Here is a 19,813-nt window from a genome sequence, read left to right on the forward strand (position 1 = left end):
ACTCAACCACTGAACCACCCAGATGTCCCAAGATTGATTGACTGATTGGTTGATTGATTGATTTTAGAGAGAGAGTGTATATGTGCGAGAAAGTAAGGGAGGGGTAGAGGGAGAGAGAGAAGAAGAGGATTTAAGCAGACTCCTTACTGAGTGCAGAGCTTGATGCAGGGCTTGATCTCACCACCCTGAGATCATGACCTGAGCCAAAATCAAGAGTGGGACAACTGAGCCACCCAGATGTCCCAACATATTTCATTTTTTAAGAGCTAATTCTTTGACAACTTTCTTTATTTCTTCACTGATCACTAACACAAGCAGTTTTCCTAACTCTTCTGGAGCATTTTGTGTCATTTTTTATTTCCCTATAAAACCATGTGTGATAGACAGGGTTCATATTTTTCACATATTTGTAGCAATATATATATAGTTAGATATATATACAAAACATGCCAACATATGCATATATATGGTATGTATGTATGCTATCTTATCTAATCATTGCCAATGGTATATCACATTTTAATATTTGTTTCTAGAATTTTCAATAGGCTACCATTATTCAAAGTACAATATATTTTATTCCATTGAGTATATATGACATTAACCTTTCCTGAGTCTTTCTTATTGTTCTTTTTTTCTCTCTCTCTCTCTAAATTAGCTCTCTTAGGTATATCTTTATTCATTTGTTCTTGGATTTGTTCAGAGTTCCTCTTCAGTGGGTCCCTCCCACTGAGGTCATGGCAAGGTAACCAGGGGTTATGACTGAGGGCATGGTTTTGAGAGCCAGCTGGTGTGAGTTCAGTGCTCATTCATTGATCTTAAATAATTGTTTAACCGCTCTGTCCTTCAATTTCCCCATCCATAGAATGGGGGAGGATATAGTACCTACCTCATTAGGTTAATACGAATATTAAAGAGCTGATAGTTTTTAAGTGTTTAGAAGAGTGCCCGGCACATAGCCAGCACTATAGAAGAATTTCTTAAATAAATCTAGACTTTCCTCCAATGTGCTAGAAGCCTAGGTCCCCTAGGAGCCTCTCCATTCCCCCAAATATACTTTATCTTCCCACTACTTATGCTAACTGCCTCTTATTTTGCAGAACCACCTCTGTGCAGACAACCACTTTACTTTCCATTCTGCTGCCTGAGACAACCACATCCTCCTCACACATAACCCCAGGCTCCCATGGAGAGCTCAGGTCAGTACAATCGGGGCCAGAGGGGTCTAGTGCACCTGGCTGGATCACGGGGAAGGCCTCTCTTGCAGATGAGAATGCCTCCAGCAGGACCACTTTCACCTTCACCCAGATCCCCCCCACTCAGCTGCCCCAATATTAGAACATCTTGAGAAGTGGACATTCACACTCTTGTACGAGACCCAGCTGCTTGCAGGTCACTGAGCTAGACGTTTGGGATAATGACAATAATACTCGAGATCTATCACCGAATGCTTGCATTTATTTAACAAAAACCTCTGTAGTGCTTACAATCCATCAAGTAGTGATAAAAGCACTTGAATAAATATTAACTCATTTAGTCTTCATAAAGACCCCATGAAATAGATGTTATCATTGCTCCCATTTCACAGAAGGAGAAAGTGAGACCCAGAGGGGACAGGTATTGCTCTCAAGGCCACATAGATACTGTTTGGTCAAACCAGGATTTGACCCCAGCCATCTAGCTCCAGCACCAGGCCCTTAGTGATTTCACTGTAGACTGCTCTGTGCAGACATCAGAAGGATTCGTGGGGTACAGTATCAATGTAATTGTCCTTGTTTTACTGAAAGGGGAATGGAGGCTCAAAGAGGTTAGTTAGGTAATTCACTCAAAGCTACACAGCTAGTAAGTGGCAGAGCCAGGATGAGAACCAAGATCTAGCTCGTTCCAAAACCCAGACTCTTCATGCTTTATCAATCTGGGACAGCAAGGAGAGATGGCCCTCTCAAGATGTGTATCACTTAATAGTCACCCACAAAGTTCCAGAGCACTCCTCATGAAGCTTAGACCCTAATGCCCTTGAAGACCCCTATCCTGAGGGGAGAGCACACCCAAAGCTGGTGCAGCTACCAGGTTGTTACCATCCCTAAGACACGCATCCTTTCTACACATATCCACTGTCATAGAGCCTCACCCAGCCAGAAGCAGCTCCATCTGAACCAGGCAAGCCCGTGAATCCTGGTGTGATATTCCAGGTTGTCTTTAACCATCTGTGGTTTGCACTGGGAGGAGGGGGGTGGAACCAGCATGGTGAAATTCCACATATTTCAAAACCAATTTATTTTGCACTGACTTTAATTATAACAATAGGTGCACACCATGCCGTGTTTTAGGAAGAGAGGTATGCCAATAAAGTTTCTTTGGGTACAACCAGTAGAAACCCATATGGCAAGTTTAATCTTCAAAAGTAAAGAGTGGCCAAGCATTGAAGGAACATCTGAAGCCTCAGGCACCAGCAAAGGCAGAGAATGGAGTGGACTTGCCACCAGGACAGGAAGAGGTAGATGGTGACCTTGGAGAGCGCACCACGCATTCTTCCCTGTTGACCATCATCTGCACAGGGGTTCACCTGGAGGGAGAGTCTACTGGCCAGCTTGGTCCTGTGCCCACTCCGAGACCCAGACAAAGCAGGGAGGATCTCTGGGCAGGAGAAACCACAGACATCCACCACCAGAGACGTGAAGGATGAAGTCCCCACCCTGCCCGCCCAGCCACTCAAATCAAATGGGCAGAAGGAAACATCCCAAAAGTCGATCCCTGAGAGCTCTGAAGGGAACTTTTCCCATCATGATCAGAACTGCAGTTTTACGGGCTGTCTCCCCAAATTACAAACGTTTATTAGCCTTTCCCACCTTCCTATAGCCCTAAGCGGTTCTGTCATTATAGTGTTAAGAAGAGGGGCACCTGAAAAGTAAGGTATTTATCTTGAGGGTTGCAAAAAAGCAATGTTGCAAAAGCACCAAAGCTATTGTTACTTTGCTATCCCTGCCAACAGGGGCCATGATTACAAACATTGTTAGAACAATCTGAGCCTTTGTTCCATGAGAGTAAGGAGGTCCGGCATGGGATGGAAGAAAAGTGAGCCACATTACTGCAGCTGATGGCGTGTCTGGGTGCTGAGCCTAGATTTCAGTGAGCGGCTGAGGTGCTGAGACAGCTGTCTGCGCACCAGAGGACCCCCGATGAGTCCTCAGCTCTGGTTGGAAGGGCAGTCCATGAGGTCCAGGTGATCAATGTGTGGGGACTCATGGGATCTGGGAGGATGGACCCTAGCTCAGGGGCCAAGGTCAGAGAAAGGCCACAGCATGAGGAAATGGAACCCGGGGTTAGTGATTTTATAGTGATTTTAAAAGAGAACAGACCAGAAAGAGTTTATTGGTAAGTTTCCATTTCCTTCCCAGGGAGGGGATGCTGATTCGGATGACTGACACCCAGAACATAGAAAAGGGTGATTCTTTTCAATACTCTAGATTTAGGGGAACATCCCTTGGGAATTACAAAGTCAACCTCTTTGGCAATAATTCTGTGTGTACCAAGGGTTACCCCTGTAACCCTTGCATCTGGATGGACACATCCACCACCACCCCCAATTCCACTCCTGAACAGAAGAAGGCTGAGGAAGGACTAAGTTTGATTATTCTTCCGAGACTTCCCCATTCTGATGGGTGTGTTAGTAGGGGTATCCTATCGTTTACACATGCATAGAATGAGATTTATTATAAGGAATTGGCTCACATTGTTTTGAAGCCTGACAAGTCCCCAGATCTGCCATTGGCAAGCAGTAGACCCAGGAGAGCTGATGGTGTAGTTCCAGTCCAAAGGCAGGAAGAAAACCAATATCCCACATAAAATGAACTATGACAAGTAGGTATGGGGTGACCCAGACTGGTCTGCTTGGAAAAATCTTAGATTTTTTTTAAAGATTTATTCATTCATTCATTCATGAGGGACACACAGAGAGAGGCAGAGACATAGGCAGAAGGAGAAGCAGGCTCCTTGCAGGGAGCCCGATGTGGGACTTGATCCCAGGACCCCAGGGTCACACTCTGAGTAGAAGGCAGATGCTCAACCACTGAGCCACTCAGGCATCTCGTCTTAGAAGATTTTATTCATGTCAAGGCTGGACCCCAGGAGAGCTACAACACTGGTGTCTACTGGGTCCCAGGGTCACATTTCTGAACAAATGCCACCCCTATTGCAAAATATGCTAAGAAACAGCCACAATAAAAATCAGCTTTCTCCAATTATACTCTTTGTATCTCTTCCCACCATGGTGACAGCCAGGGAGAAGCCATTCTGACCCTGTGACCTTCATCCTACACACAGGGATGATTGTCCTCTGTGGACTCTGAGCATCTGAGCCCTTGACTCTTTCCATGACTAATAGGTCAATTGTCCAGAACTCGAAGCATATCACCCAAGACAGTAATTCTCATTAGACAGGGCAGTCCATGAGGTCCAGGTAGGAGGACTTAACTATCCACTAGACTATTCTGGGAGGGCTCCTAAAAAAAAAACATAAAAACAAAAAAACAGTATTAGTCCCTACCCTACCCTCAGATATCTGATTTAGAGTGGTTTGGGGTGGGCTAACATTAGTGTTTTTTACAGATTTCTGGGTGGTTCTTCTATGCAGCCAAGATTGAGGAGAGAAAAGGCAGTCATCCTATGAGGGGCTTGGGAGTGATCTGATTCTGTCTGGGATCATGGGGCCAACACGGAGCTGGAATTGCCAAATATCACTACAGCCCCAAATGGTCTGAAATCAAAGAGTGGATCTTGAGCTGCCTTGAGAGCGGGGACTCTTTTTTCCCAGGCAACTATTCAACGCATTGGCTTTTGGTATTCAAAGCCCAGACACACAGAGACAGACGTATGTTCTTCTCCCTTTTCTGGGTAAGCAGGTGAATTGGGCACCTACAAGCATGTAGTTTTAGAAGAGGAGCATCTGGCAAAGAGAAAGCTCTGCTCCAATAGCTCTTGGCCATACACAAATCACCTCTCCCCTCTGAGCCTCATTTTCCCCCAGCTGTCAAATGGGACGAGTGCCTCCGAGGTGTTTGGAGAGGCAAGATGGGGCGGAGGTTAAGAGCTCTCAACCTGGAATCTACAAAACAAAACAAAACAACCAGAGAACCAGAGAGAACAGTACTGGCCCTGCCAGACTCCCAGGGCTCTGCTCAGAGTCCGAGATAATACACCAGAAAACTCTGCACGTCCACGAGTCTGTCTAGAGAAGGTTAGCTGCTCTAACAAATGATCCCAATGTCAGTCGATCGGCACAACGAATGCTTATTTCTGCACGCACATTGCCATCCAAGTCGGGCTCCAGTCTTTCAGGGGTCAAGGCCCCTTCCTTCTTGGGGCACTGTCATCTTCAACATGGCTTCCAATGTCACCACGGAACGGGAAGAGACAGGTGGAGGATAGTGCAGGGGACTTTATGACCTATGTTGTGTCCACCACGTTCCATGGGACAGGACTCAGCGCCCGGCTCCCATCAACTGCAGGAGAGTCTGGGAAATGGAGTCTTCCCGTCCACCTGGGACAAACCTGAAATTGGTTTAATGAACACAAAACATTGTCTTGCCACACCTCTGTAAGACTCTCCACATGTATGCCTTTTGAGCACTATTTATTTTTATTTTTTTAAAGATTTTATTTATTTATTCATGAGAGACCCAGAGAGAGAGGCAGAGACACAGGCAGAGGGAGAGCAGGCTCTGGACCCTGGGATCGCAACCTGAGCTCAAGGCAGATGCTCAACTGCTGAGCCACACAGGCATCCCTCAAGCACTATTTAAATGTCAGATATTAATAGTAATGTGATGCCTAATAGTGATACCCCACCTCCTGGATGGAGGGGGAGGGAAATCATTATGAATGTCATTTATTTATTGGCTGTTCTAGGAATAATGTTAGACATGCATGTCATATATGAACAACCCTTAGACACCTGAGGCACAAGAAATATCTCTTTTTCTTTTGTTAATCGCATCAAACCCAGCTTTCAGCACTCAGTTTTCAAGACTAGTGCAAATTCCAATGTCATTCACTCGGGGTGCTGTTCCCCTCTTTGCCATCTTCTAAGCCCAAGGGTTACAGAGTCCTCACGATGGGAAGAAGCCATTGTGGTCTACAGTCCATTGGAGCTGTAGCCCCTGCCCCAATTGCACCCCACCCCGGACAGGTTAGCCAGGTGTGCGTGGTCTATAGGGAGAGAGGGGGTTCTTTTGAGATGTTCTTGAGCGAGTGCTGGCAAAGGTGACCCGGGAGACCGCAGCAGAAGCCCTGAAGCGCAGTGTAGCACTCACCTGCCATCACCTGCTGCCCCTGGTAAGCTGGGTCCCAGCCAGCCCTGGTCTTTCTCCTTCCCTGGGTCCCCAGTCCTGGGGGACCCAGCCTCCCACCCTTGGGTTCCCATGTCCTCTGTCCCCATCCCTTTGAGACAATCCAGCTTGGCTGTCTCGGTCCCATGGCCAGGGGTCTCTGCCTCCAGGGGCCAGATACAAGGTGTCAATGAGCGAAACAAGGACAGTGGACACTATAAAGAACCAGAGTAGCTGTGCCTCCGTCTCAAGGGTGCAGCGGCATCCCAGCCCTGTCCATCGCCACATGTGACGAGAATGCACGCCTGGTGTCACAGACTTTCAAAAGATGCCAAAAACCCAAACTTTTATGTAAAAATCTCCTGATTTGTAAATGTAAGCAGCTGATTCCTTCCTTTTTTTTTCTTTCCAAGACCCTCTATGAGCCCAAACAAAACACGTCTGCAAGCCAGATGTGGACCAAATCCTGAGCGTTGGTTCCGGCTGCCCAGACTTTTGAAAACAGACTTTATTTGGAGTTGTCTCCTGGGGCTACTGGCAACTTCTCTATTTTTCTCTGAAACATAAAAGCTAAACTCCCTGTGCAAGGCAGGGGAACCCAGGGCTCAGAAGACCTCAAAGGCTTGGCTGCCCTTCTAGTGGGGGACGGGACAGGGAGGAGATGGTGGTTGTCACTGTTTTAAGTCTGTGCCGATGTCCGTGGTGAGGCGGGGAAGGAGGGAGGAAGAAAGTAGACATAACACAATGTTTTAATAACTTGGCCCACATTAACTCGTTCAATCTTCACACAAGGCAGAGATAGTAGACAGAAAGACGGCTTGTGACCAGCCTTCGTGCCAGGCTGAGTGATGTCCTTGCACCAGTGGGGAGGTTGCACAGACTCCGACCATAACAGCTGCCCACTCTCAGCCTCAGGGAGACTCAGGAACAGGCCTCAATGTGGTCCTGGGGGGACCCAGGGAGAGGCAGGAGAAAGGTGGGGGGCTCAGAGAAGCCAGGGGGCCCTGGCCGACTTAGCAGAGCTCACGCCAGAGCCCCCCCTGGGGGCATGGTCCCTGAGCACCAGCACCTTGGCAAAACACATTCTGACTCCCAAATGGCCACCTGCTGCTTTTCTAAAAAAAAAAAAAAAAACCCACACACACACACAACTTCAATCCTGCCTACTTCCAAAGGAATACGAGGCAATTACCACACATGCTAAGTAGAAGATAGAGCAAGAACACCAAAGAGGAGCAAAGAGGAGACGTCCCTGGGCCCGGAGAGGAACTGATTTTCGAGGCTGGGCCTCACTTTGACTGCAAGTTTCCTGACAGCCAAGCAAAAGAGGAACCCCTGAGACATGTGGTTTTTATTGTCTGACAACCAAAGAAAGCACCCTTGCCCATAAAGGCGAACACTTGGTTAGAGCTAGCCGTAAAGAGGAATTTAGGGCATGGGAAGTGTCTCTCATACTTCCTGTGTGAGTCTGGAGCTTCCAAGGAGCAGACATCATGACAGGGTGGCCACGCAGGAATTGAGGTGGGGACACGGCCGAGGGGCAGGATACGGAGAGGATGCTGACGGCCGTCCAGCTCCGAGGGAAGGAGAAAGAGGAGAAGAACTGGTGGAAATGAGTTCCGCTGATAATGTGGCCAAGTGGGGCTCAGCAGGAAGGTTGGGGACCCCCCCCCAGCAGAAGCCAGGCAGCTTGAGGAGGAGGTGCCACGGTGGCCAGCAGCATGACCCCGCGCCAGTCAGGTGCACAGCCCAGAGCTATCCCCCCAACCACCCTCCACCCCTGCCCCTCAGCCAGCTAACCTCCCTGTAGTGGGAGATGGCCCAGGAGCCCCCTCGCTGCCGACCCTTGTACCGCCCTCACGCTTTGCCAGGTCAAGATCCCACCGTCGAGGAAAGCATGATCCCACGACACTCATTCAAATGGCGAAGACGACTTTATCCAAGACAATCACCACAGGGGGCAGAGCTTGGGCTCAACCCCCAATGACACAGAGACATCTGGGGAGTCATGAGCCCATGAGCCGCGTGGGGGCCGAGTGGGTGGAGAATCAGTAGGAGGAGACACGGAGCTTCTGGATTCCTGCTAACAGTGTTCTGCTAAAACGGGGCTGGGCAGGCGGACGGCAAATCCCGGGCTGAGGTGGGGGCCCTGGTAGGGAAGTTGACCCAGAGGAGCCGGAGTTAAGTTTGAGGAGGGGGCCAGCCTATCCCCTCTTGTCCCAGTACTTATCTGACATGAAATTGACTTGACATTTAGGAACACGTGATACATATATTTTTTTTTGAACACACATTAAAATGAGTGTATGATGATTCAGGTCTCAAGACCATCTGAGTGCCCCCTAAAACCGCCCTGTGTCCCGCCAGGAGCACCCCCATGGTGCTTTGGGGGATGCTGGTTTTTGCAGGGGATGCAGAGCTGCCACTTGAAAGGCTCTGCTGCACGCCCCGTGTGCTGGTGGCCTCACTCTAAGCTGGTCACTTGGGGGCACCTCTTGGGTCATTTTGGGGCTTACAGAATGGGGCTAAAGAGGGCCTCAGGGAGAGCAGAGGTGGGGGCGAGTGTGGCCAGGGGCGCTGAGCTTCAAAGCTCCTGGCTGGCTTCAATGCTCGCCCTACCCCTGCTGCCCAGATGTGGAGCTGGACCTCCAGCGGAGTGTACAGGCCGTGCTCCGGGAGCTCAGCGCCCAGGCCCCCGCCCTGCAGAGCAACCAAGGTAAGAGCCAGCCGGCAGCCCCGGCCCCCGCCTCCTCTTTCTCACCCACCTCCCCGATTCCCCTGGCAAACAGAGTTCCTCTTGACCCTCTGGGCCCGCATGACTTCCAGAAACGTGGCCTGATGTGCTGAAATGTGAACACTACCAGCCCATAAGCCACAGGCGCGCACACCCCTGTCCCCACGGGTGCCCCACATCCCCACCCTACCACCCTGAGACTCTGCTGTCCTCAACGGGGAGCAGAGCAGAATTTCTCCACCTGCGAGGAGCTCACCCCTGTTTTCCCAGAGCCAGGCGCCCGGTGGCAGGGTGGGGTCAGATCTGTGGCTGCTCAGAGTCACAGTCTGGGGCTCCCAGGCTCAGGGTCCTGCTCAGCGGGGTGGGGGCTCCCCTCTAAGAGCCCCCTGTCCTGCCCGCGTGTGCTGGGCTCCCCTTCGTCCCGGCCAGGCATGTGGAGATGGTCCCTGCACAAGAAGGTCGAGCGAGATCCTGCCAAGAGTCCGGCGCTGGTCCGCATCCTACTCAGAGAACTGGAGAAGGTGGGTTCTCGGGCTCTGGGGAGGCAGAGGGGCTTGGGGGGAGGTGAGGCCAAGCCAGCTGGGGCCTCAGTCTCCTCAGTGCTGTGCCCCCCCAGACACTGGTCATTCACTGGTTGCCTGCATGATTTCCAGGAGCTAAGTGTCCGTCCCGCACTCCTATAAGGACATTTCTTTCCTTTCCACTGACCCCTATGGTTTCGCTTGACCTAGCATATTGCAAAGAGAAACTGGAGACCGTGACCGTAGATGGAAATCCCCACTTGCAGAAACTGAAAACGCGGATAAACACGAGTGCATACCTATTGAAAATGTTTTCTTCGTTGTTCCTGTGCCCCCCACGCCACCCGATGCTCTGCGTGCAACCGTTTGGGAAACACGGCACTCTGGGAGCCTCCACGTTGGGGCTTGGCACCAGTTCCTGCCCCGAGTGGATGCCCCCGCCCCCTGGGTCCCCAAGCCCAGTAAATGCCCCTCTGTGTCCTGTTTTCCAGGCAGAAAGCGAAGACCTCCGGCACGTCATCATCCCCTTGCTGCACACTCTAATGTACGTGCTCACTAAGGTGAGCTGGGCCGAGTGTCTGGAGGTTCGCGGTACCCCAGATACCATCGCCTCCCTCAGGGGACACCCAGTCTCTGTCTGGGCGAGCCTAGAACTCTTGGGATCGCCTGCCCCAAACTGGCTTCTCTGCACCAGCTGTGACGCCCTCTCCCTAACCCACGGAGGGCTGTTCCCCAGGAGGAAGTAGGGAAGTGGGAAAGGCAGCGTGCAGAATGTGCCAGAGCCCCGGGGGGAGGCCGGAATGAGGTCCCAGGGATTGCTCCTCTGCGCGCTGGGGGCGGCACTGACCCCTGCACAGGGAAGTGCCAGGCCTCAGAGATCGTGTCTTGGGCACAGTAACCAAGAGCTGTCAACAGTGGCATAGGTGGGAGTGGGCAGCGAGGGAGACGAAGGGGCAAGAAGAGGAGCTCAGGAGCTGCTGGGATCCAGGGGCAGGATGGAGGAGGGGGAGCCCCCCTCCCCGGCACTGCACCCAAGCATCATGCCTACGGGATACCCCAGTTTTGAGCCTGGGCCACTGCAGGAATGTGCTCCCCCGACCAGCAGAAGGCTGGGGATGGGGGTGGTTGAACTTGAGTGGGGATGTCCAAGAGGAGGCATCTCACAGGCGCTGGGAGCAGAGGCTGGGGTGCTCGCCTGGGAGGGTCTGGTTGTCAGGCCCACCCTCCTTGCCTCCGTCCCACTCTCCAGCTCCACCCAGAGCCCTTTGGTGACCCAGGGCTCTGAGCACCCGACTCCTCCCACCCAGGCCACCGGCATCACGGAGGAGCTGTACCGGAGAACCTACACCTTTTGCACGAGGCTGCTAACCCTGCCCGCCCCCTACTGCACGGTTGCCTTGGACTGCGCCATAAGGCTGAAAACAGAGACAGCTGTCCCAGGTAAGAGCTGCCCCAGGAAAAAGATGTTCCAGGTAAGAGCTGCCCCAGGTAAGAGCTGTCCCGTAAGATCTGTCTCCAGTGAAAACCTATCTCAGGTAAAAGCTGCCCCAGGTAAAAGCTGCCCCAGGTAAAAATTATCTTAGGTGAGAGCTATCTCAGGTAAGAGCTGTTCCAGGTAAGAGCTGTCCCAGGTAAAACTGCCCCAGGTAAAAGCTATCTCAGATGAGAGGCATCCCAGGTAAGAGCTGCCCCAGGTAAAAGCTATCTCAGGTGAGAGCTGCCCCAGGTAAAAGCTATCAGGTAAGATCTGTCCCAGGTAAAGACTACCTCAGGTAAAAGCTGTTCCAGATAAAAGCTATCCAAGTAAGAGCTGACCCAGGTAAGAGCTGCAGCGCCACTTCCGTCATGGTCTTGCTTTTTCTTCAAGCTTCCTGGAGCTAGAAGGTTCTAGCACCTTCTGTGAAGGTGACGAACGGGGTTCAGAGACTGGGGGCTGGCCGGCTGATGGGTTCTGCTTTGCAGGGACGCTGTACCAGAGGCTGGTCATTGCCGAACAGAACCTGACGAGTGAGCTGTACCCCTACCAGGAGAGGTGAGTGGCCCCAGAGAGGCTGTCGCCTTCTGTCCCCTCCGGGCATAGGGACTCCGTGACCACTCCCTGAGCGGGACCAGGCTGGATGGAGAGCAGCCCCAGCAGAGCTTCCATCAGAGACATTTGTCCAGCAGTAGAGCGTATCTTCGAGGGTGGGCAGGGCCGGCCTTCTCCGGCTGCGTCTTTCTTCTTGGGAGGACCCCAGAGCCATCCTGCTCACACGCAGAAGGTGACACAGGAACTGAGCCACCTGCAGTTCTGTCCTCCACCTCCGTGCCGTGTGCAGCCAGGCAGCCGCGGGCACCACAAGCACCCCGTGAAATCTGGGGCTTTCCTCTGTGTGTTCCCGGCCCCTTCGCATAAGCTTGAGGAATTGCCCACCTTTTGCGTTGGAAGGAAGGGCTGAGGGAGTTGGGGCGTCCTGCCTCTGGCCCTGCAGGCGCCTGCACTGACCTAGCACCTGAAGGCACAAGCTCGAGGCGGTGTTCATGGAGGGGGCGGTGCGGGGAGGCGGAAGGACCCAGGGGAGCAGGTGCAGGAGGCTGGTTTTTCTGGTGATGGGGCGATGAGAGGAGACGGGGCTCACTCAGGGTCCAGAGCTCGTTTGGGCGGGAGGGATTTAGGGTCCCTCCTAGAGGATAAACTCATCCCTGGACCATGTTGCTGAGGCGCAGGGAGCAAGATTGGGGTTGGGACTTCCCTGGATGTGAGACCGGCACCCCCTGTCACCCTCCCCACCCAACAGGGACACACTGCCCCTGACGGCTCCTATTTGCCACAGTCCCCACCGTTCCCTATTGTGTTCCTTCCATAGACTTTTGGATTCAAGCCTCCTGTTTTCAAAGGAACAAAACACTTAGGGGCTGCCAGGCGCTGAGGGTGCCCCATCCGGGGGGCTCTTCTCCTGCTGATCATCCTCACCAGCTTCCACCCTCCCCGCCACCTCTGCCCACAGAGTGTTCCTCTTCGTGGATCCTGAGCTGGTCTCTCCCTCTGTGTGCAGCGCTCTGCTGCTGGAGATCGAGGCGGCGCAGGTGCAGCAGACCCCAGAGGCCTGCATGCGCCACGTGGTCTCCCACGCCCTGCAGGCAGCCCTGGGGGACGCATGCCATGCCAGTGCCCTGCAGAGGAAGCTGAAGGTAATCACCACCCTGTCCTTAGGGGGCCCTGCATGCCCACGCCAGTGTTCCTCCCCTCCCCCTGTTCCATACCACCTTTCCCCATGATCGAAAATGAGTGCACACTCACGGTGGAAAATCTGGAAAAAAAAAAAAAAAACCATCTTTGCACGGATGAGTGCGCTGTCATTTATTTAACTCCTGCCCCTGTTCCTACGGTGGGCATTTCGTTCATTTCCAACACTCACCCACCCACTCCTAATTTTTTCCCTCTGGCTCCGCCTTGCACCCCTGTACACGGCCGAGGCTCCAGTAGATTGGAGATGCTCCAGCCAAGGGTTGCTGTACCAGGTGCTGGGCTTCTGGGGTTGGCGGGGATGCCGCCTGGGGCCTGTGTCTCCCCCCGCCCCATGGGGGAGGCGATCTTTCCCAAGGGGAAAGCTCCAGTCCTCTGGAGACACTAGGTGGGATGGTGGCTAAGGCTCTGAGCTCAGGTGCCGCTGCTACAGAAGTGGGGGTGCCCTAGGGGGAAGGGTCAGCCACCCCCCACTTGTCCTGTCCCAGGAAGGGGGGTGTCAGTCCTCCATGCAGCCCTGTTTCAGACCTTGCTTTGCCCATGCATCTGATGTGGCCCTGTTCCTCTTGTTGCTCTCCATCTGGAACCTTCCATCCATACTCTGAGCCCAGCACCTTGGATCCTTCCTTTGACGGTGCTTTGTATACGCTGGGTCCTTCCTTAAGCCATGAGACTGTTTTCCGTCATTCCTCTGCTCTCCGAGAGCCCTTCCTGCCTTCAGGATCCCCTTCCTTTGTGGTTGCCCGCAGCACGGGACCACGTCATGGAGGAATGCGCCCCCAGTCATACCCAAGCGCCGTGTTGGTTTCTGCCCACACACCTCTGGCCCCAATGAGGAGGTTTCAGCCCTTGCTCCCCTCGATTGGCCATGGGTCTCAGTCGGGGAGGGGATGAGCTTTCCCAACCAGCTGACCCAACAGCTGGGTGACTGGTGATTGTTTTTGGCTCACCAAACAGGCCATGGTGAAGGTGTCCTTTTGATACAACTGAGTCAAACATGTAAGAAGGCTGGTTTTGGTGTGGGAGTGTTTTGCTTTTTTTTCTTGATGTGGGCAGCAGCTGATCCCAAGCGTCATGCCAGCCCCAAGTTTGAAACATCTGGGGTGCAGGGCTTGGCTTAGAAATGAGGCTGAGCTGGGTTTGAGGGTGTCAGGAGTGGGGAGGATCGAGAGGTGCCAGGTCAGGAGTGGACTGGGGTTCAGGGTTGGAATCCACAGGTCTGTTACGTAGGCGATTTTGCAATACAGAAAAAATCCTGAAAGTAAAAGCTATGGGTTAAAAAAAAAAAAAAAAGCTATGGGTTTTTAGGCATAGTCAAAATGTTTTGCCCTCCCAGCACCACCCCCCCAACCCTTTATCCAGAGCCTGCTGCTCTAAGTGTCTAGTTTTGTGTGTAGCAAATTGGGCGAAGGCGATGGAGAGGAACAAGGAGAGACTATAGGGAATGCGTCGGGGGATATTCAGTTAGAGACCTGTGGATGCTTGGCGTTAGGATGTCCTTGGCGCCCAGGCACTGCTCCTCTGCAGCTGGTGCTAGGGCTGCCTGGGTCTCTCCAGCACCTGTCCACCCCCTCCCACCCGCCCTAGAGCTCCAGCACCCTTATCTGGAGTTCTGCCCCTAGAGGCAGCTTTCCTGATGCTGTTTCCAGCCATATCTGCCGGCCTGGGGACCTGTGGAGCCTGGGCGAGGCAGCGCGGCCAGTCACAGGCTGGTGGCCCATCTGTCCCCCAGCTAACATCCCATCTGCTGAGGCCTGCTCTGAGGCCCAGGTGGGGAGCAGGACCAGCTAGCTAATGAGGTCTCCAGGCTGGGAGATTGGCTTGGGACAGCCCAGCTCCCTGACCCCTCTGCGCTGTGTTCTGGGTGCTAGAGATGCGGTGTCTCCAGGCAGGGTTATCCTGGGTGGGGGGTATGGGGAGAGCAGGAGTTCAAGAACCAGGGGAGGCATTGTTGTAAAGGCTCAGGAAGCCAGAGATCTCTGGAGGGATGTGGGGATGAGGCGAGGCAGGGGGTCTGGAGACACAGCCTGATAGCCTGGATTTCACTGGGTGGGCGGTGGGACTGCAGACCAGCCCCAGCTCTCAGGGTCACCTTTTCCCATGTTCTTCAGTCTCCTGAGCGCCAGACAGAGTTCGCCCGCAGCTGGTTCTGCAGGAAACGCTGGAGTTGAGCCAGTCTTTCAGGGTCATCTCAAGTGAGGGTGACAGACTGGGCCTTTTTTTTTTTTTTTTAAGATTTTATTTTGTTTATTCATGAGAGATGCAGAGAGAGGCAGAGACACAGGCAGAGGGAGAAGCAGGCTCCCTGTGGGGAGCCTGATGCGGTACTCGATCCCAGGACCCCGGGATCATGCCCTGAGCCAAAGGCAGATGCTCAACTGCTGAACCACCCAGGTGCCCCCCCCAAATCTTTAAAAATAAAGATTTCTGGGCCAGGACTTTATACTTCCACATCTTCTAGCTATGGGAAGTGGGGTGTCGGGTGTCCACAGGGATGGGGCCGGACCATGGAGGTGGCTTTCTTCGGCTGAGACCAATTTTGAGATTTTTTTTTTTTTTAAAATTCATGGAGACACAGGGAGAGAGAGAGGCAGAGACACAGGCAGAGGGAGAAGCAAGCTCCATGCAGGGAGCCTGACGTGGGACTCGATGCCAGGTCTCCAGGATCACGCCCTGGGCTGAAGGCGGCGCTAAACCGCTGAACCACCCAGGCTGCCCTGAGACCAATTTTGGAGAGGGGACTCAGGGGACCTCTGGTGGCTGCCAACACTCCCAGCAGCGGGGCTCAGGAGTGCCTCAGGCCCGAAGACAGGGATCTGCGTGGTCACCATGGCATTTATCACACCACCTCACCCAGGGTCAAAGCCAAAGTCGTTACAATGGCCTACAAGACCCTCAAGATCTGTCCCACCACCTCATTTCCCCTTTGATTCCATCTGTTTTCATCATCTATACTCTCCCATTCCTGTGCTCTGCTCCAGCTACACAGGTCTCCTTATTGTTCCTCAAACACACCAGATGTGCTTACACCCCAGGGCCTTTGCACTTGCGGTTCCCTATGCTTGGGATGTCCTCTCAGATAACACAGCTCTCTCTTTCACTTCCGTTAGGACTTTACTCAAGAGTCACCTGTTGCGGAGACTTCTCTGATCACTCTATCTAAAATTTCAGCCCCTCTCTCCAATTTCACATTCTTCTTCTCTGCACATTTTCCCCTTTAGCTGTTATTTATCACACTATGAAGTTTACTTATCTTTATTATCACAGAGAAAGAAAGAGGTACACTGTAATACAAACTCCCTGAGGACAGGCATTTTTATCTGAATCCCAGCACCTAAAACAATACCTGGCTCACAACAGGTGCTCAGTAAATATTTAATTGATATATTTATAAATTAAGCAACAAGATGACATGGATCCTATGACCCCTTCCAACTCTGACTCTGTATCCCTCTAATTGCATTATTTGTTCATTCCGCAAATATTTATTGGAGCCCTAGCTACTCAGAATAATCTGCTCTCTCTCACTCAGGAAGTTAGGAACCTGCTTGGCAGACCCCTAGCATAGAACAGAGGTGAGAACAGGCCCTGCTGTGCCTGCCCATGTTCTTGTTAGAGCCCCTCATCGTTGTCTTTTTTTTTTTTTTTTTTTAAGATTTATTTGAGAGAGAGAGAGAGTGGAGGAGCATAAGGAGAGATAGGAGGACTCTATGCTGAACATGGAGCCTACCATGGCCTGATACCACAACCCCCCAGACCACATCCCAAGCCCAAATCGAGAGCCAGAGGCTCAACCGACTGAGCACCTCCAGCCGTCCTGGAGACCTGCATCTTCTAAACTATGAGATGGGATTTGGTGGTGGTGGTGGGTGGGGGTGAGGGAAGATGGCCAGGGAACATAATCTAGGGCACTGGTTCTTAGAGTGTCAGCACTCTACCGCAGGAGGCAGCCAGGCCAGGGCATGGAATGCACAGACTTACAAAACCTCTTTCTATTAATTTCCATTAAGGAGAAAGGCTCAGCTTGGTGCTTTACCTCCAACTTCCTTTTAAAAAAAAAAAAGATTTTATTTATTCATGAGAGATACAGACAGAGACACAGGCAGAGGGAGAAGCAGACTCCATGCAGGGTGCCTGATGGGGGACTCGATCCCAGGACCCCCGGATCATGACGTGAGCCGAAGGCAGATGCTTAACCACTGAGCCACCCAGGTGCCCCCCACCAACTTCTTTAACACTGACTTCCCTTAAAAGAAGGAAGCAGGCATACCTGGATGGCTTGGTTAAGCCTCCTACCCTGGGTTGAGGCTCAGGTTGTGATCTCAGGGTCGTGAAATTGAGCCCCATAATGCAAGTCTGCTTGAGACTTTCCCTGCCCCACACCCTGGCACGCATGCACTCGCTCTCTCTAAAGCAAATAAATAAATCTTAAGAGAGAGAGAAAGCTTCAAGTTCTAAAGCCTTGGTAGACCACAGTACCTGGCTAAAACTTAAGAATAGTATTTTGTAATCGTTATAGTCACCTTTGTAACTGTCGGTGTAGCATGCATGACCCTAGCCTTTTTATATAAAGTAGCAACATAAATTGTCCCTCTGAAATAGTTTAGAACCAAAAAAAAAAAAAAAAAAAAAAAGTGCTGATTGAAAGAAAAACGGCAAGTGAATACTCGTATAGGTGGTATGTCAAGGTAGCATACGAATGATAGAAGTTTAGGAAATCCTCAGCAACTCTTTCTTGAGCATCAGGTATGTGCCCAGAGGTGTTTTGGGTGCAGCTGTAAGCATACGAAGCCCTGCCTTCCTGGAGTTTGCATCCGGGGGCCGGGGGGGGGGGGGGGACGGGGGTGTCCAAGGATGGCGATCCCTGCCCCCTCTGGGGGTTCCGACATTGCAGGTGGCCATGGTGTGAGGGACAGAGGGGACCCGCGGGTGCAGGCAGCATGGGGGAATGTCGGGGCTGGGCTGGGTGGGTAGTGCTGGGCCCGGGACCCAGGCTCTGGCGCCGCTCCCCGGCAGGCCAGCCCTCGCGGCGCCCTGGAGCGCTATTTCCACGCTGTGGTGGCAGCGGTGGAGCAGATGGCCAGCGACCCCAGCCCGAGCCGCGAGGGACACCAGGAGAGGCTGGAGGAGATCTACTGCTCGCTGCTGGGGCCGGCGGCCGCCGCCAGGGGACGCTACTGCGGTAAGCGGGCGGGGGCCTGCAGGGGGCGCCAGAGAGCAGCGCTGCACCTGCCGCTGAGGCGGCGGGGGGACGACCTGGGGCGCCCCAACCCCGGGAACTTGGAAGGTCCTGGGCTCAGAAGGTGGGTGGTTTGGTCACTAGGACAGCTAACACCTGCTAACGCTGCTGATGTCCTCCACCCCAGCTGCTGTTCTGGGCACTTGATAGATATAGGGATATATCAAGGATTATAAATAGGAATTATATATAATTCATATATATATATATATATATATATATATATATAAAGATTTTAGTTATTTATTCATGAGAGACACACAGAGAGACACAGGCAGAGGGAGAAGCAGGCTCCCTGCGGGGAACCCGACGCAGGACCTGATCCCAGGACCCTGGGGTCACGCCCTGAGCCAAGGGCAGATGCTCAACCGCTGAGCCCCCTAGGTGCCCCTGATGTATATTTAAATATGACCTCAATCATCAAAGTGAACTTCTGAGATAGAAATTATCTCCCGTTTTACAGATAAGAAGCCTGAGTTAGAAAGATGCTGAAAAGTCGGGCCCAACCTCACCCAGCTCCTAGGAGGCAGAGGGGGGAACGAGTGCCAGGCTGCGCCGTAGAAACACAGTGGCAGGAAAGGTGCCCTGGCTGCGCTTCGGGCTCGGGGTTAGCAGGAAGGGGCGAGCCCTAGAGGAAAGGTCCCAAAAGACCCTGAGCCGGTTTCAGGACATGAAGGGTCCTCATGGCAGAGCTAGGAAGTTTGCAGGAAACGGGGAAGCTGAACAGCGTCGGGCTCAGAGGGGACAGGTGTGCTGTTGGCTCCCTGGATGAGCTGATGCGGCGGAGAGGAAGCTGGGGCTGGACCGTAGGGGAGAGAGGGTCTCGGCACCCCCTCTGGGCCCTACAGGAGCTGGAGCAGGGAGGCCAGAGGAGAATCCCACAGCTCTCTGCTTCCTTCAGGTGACCCCCTGCAGGACCCACAGCCAAGCATCCCTCTGCCCAGCCCCCACATCACCTTCCACCTGTGGACCGATGAGGAGCAGCTCTGTAAGTGCCATGCCTCGCCCCTGCCCGTGGGGAGCTGGCTGGGAATAGAGGTGTGTGTGTCTGTATGTCTGTGCGTGTGTGTGTGCGTTCATCTGTATGCCCCTGACTCCCTGAGCTGTTTTGCACATCTGGAAGGATCCGTTGTCTCTCTATCAGAATAGCTCAGTGCATTAGCCACCAACTAATGCGGGCTGTGTCCAGGACGTGCCACATGCTCATGTTGATGCCAACAGACAATCAATGTCCCCAAGAAGGAGGCTGTCACCAAAAAAGTTACAGTTCCAGCAACTGGAGGGGGTCTTCCAGGGAGACCTGCCTGCCTGGCACTTCCGTCCACACCACTGTCCCATCTGACTGTCCCCAACTCTTCTCAAGGCAGATGCGGGGGCGGGGGAGGTGCAGATTATGGTGCCAAGTGCTGAGCTAGTGAACTGGGTTCACGTCCTGAAACTTCCTTTCAGGTCCTGGGCCATCCTAGACTGACTCAGTTTTCTCATGGGAAATCAAACAAAAGTAGATTAGAAAAGTCTGGAAGTCTTTCCTGGCACATGTAGGGTCTGCTCTCTGTGTCCCAGGGAAAGCCACAGACAGTGGGAGGAAGGGAAGAAGCTAATGAGGACTCCAGGGTCGGAGAAGCAAGAGGTACTGAGTGAAGCTGACTTTTCTGCTACAGGACTTCTCAGAGCCTTTGATCTGCTCACTAGGGGAACCCAGCAAGAGGTGGCAGGAATAGTCAGGGTTCTCCATCTTTGTAGTCCCCAGAATCTTTGTTCCTTGGT

General features: G+C 52.7%; 1 protein-coding gene and 1 long non-coding RNA gene across 6 annotated transcripts in view; one reads left to right on the forward strand and one right to left on the reverse strand.

The window, feature by feature from the left end:
- PIK3R6 (phosphoinositide-3-kinase regulatory subunit 6) overlaps positions 1–19,813 on the forward strand; it is a 56,104-nt gene that overhangs the window by 15,034 nt on the left and 21,257 nt on the right. For 2 of the 5 annotated variants that reach the window (XM_072821159.1, XM_072821160.1), the window contains exons 2-10: positions 1,101–1,199; positions 8,959–9,042; positions 9,490–9,581; positions 10,073–10,141; positions 10,889–11,021; positions 11,544–11,613; positions 12,569–12,752; positions 17,824–17,989; positions 18,948–19,034. In XM_072821159.1, the coding sequence (XP_072677260.1) occupies positions 1,187–1,199; positions 8,959–9,042; positions 9,490–9,581; positions 10,073–10,141; positions 10,889–11,021; positions 11,544–11,613; positions 12,569–12,752; positions 17,824–17,989; positions 18,948–19,034 (898 nt within the window). In that variant the 5' untranslated portion in view covers positions 1,101–1,186. Of the gene's footprint in view, positions 1–1,100; positions 1,200–8,958; positions 9,043–9,489; positions 9,582–10,072; positions 10,142–10,888; positions 11,022–11,543; positions 11,614–12,568; positions 12,753–17,823; positions 17,990–18,947; positions 19,035–19,813 lie in introns of those variants that run through there. The other 3 variants (XM_072821161.1, XM_072821163.1, XM_072821162.1) reach the window with 3 other exon arrangements.
- On the reverse strand, positions 4,088–8,411 carry LOC140630640 (uncharacterized). Its single transcript, XR_012028406.1, has 2 exons — positions 7,782–8,411; positions 4,088–5,550 (listed from the first exon to the last, which is right to left on the reverse strand). It is a non-coding gene; the product is annotated as an uncharacterized lncRNA (long non-coding RNA).

The sequence above is a fragment of the Canis lupus genome, chromosome 3 (assembly GCF_048164855.1).
Source record: "Canis lupus baileyi chromosome 3, mCanLup2.hap1, whole genome shotgun sequence".
Lineage (NCBI taxonomy): Eukaryota > Metazoa > Chordata > Mammalia > Carnivora > Canidae > Canis > Canis lupus.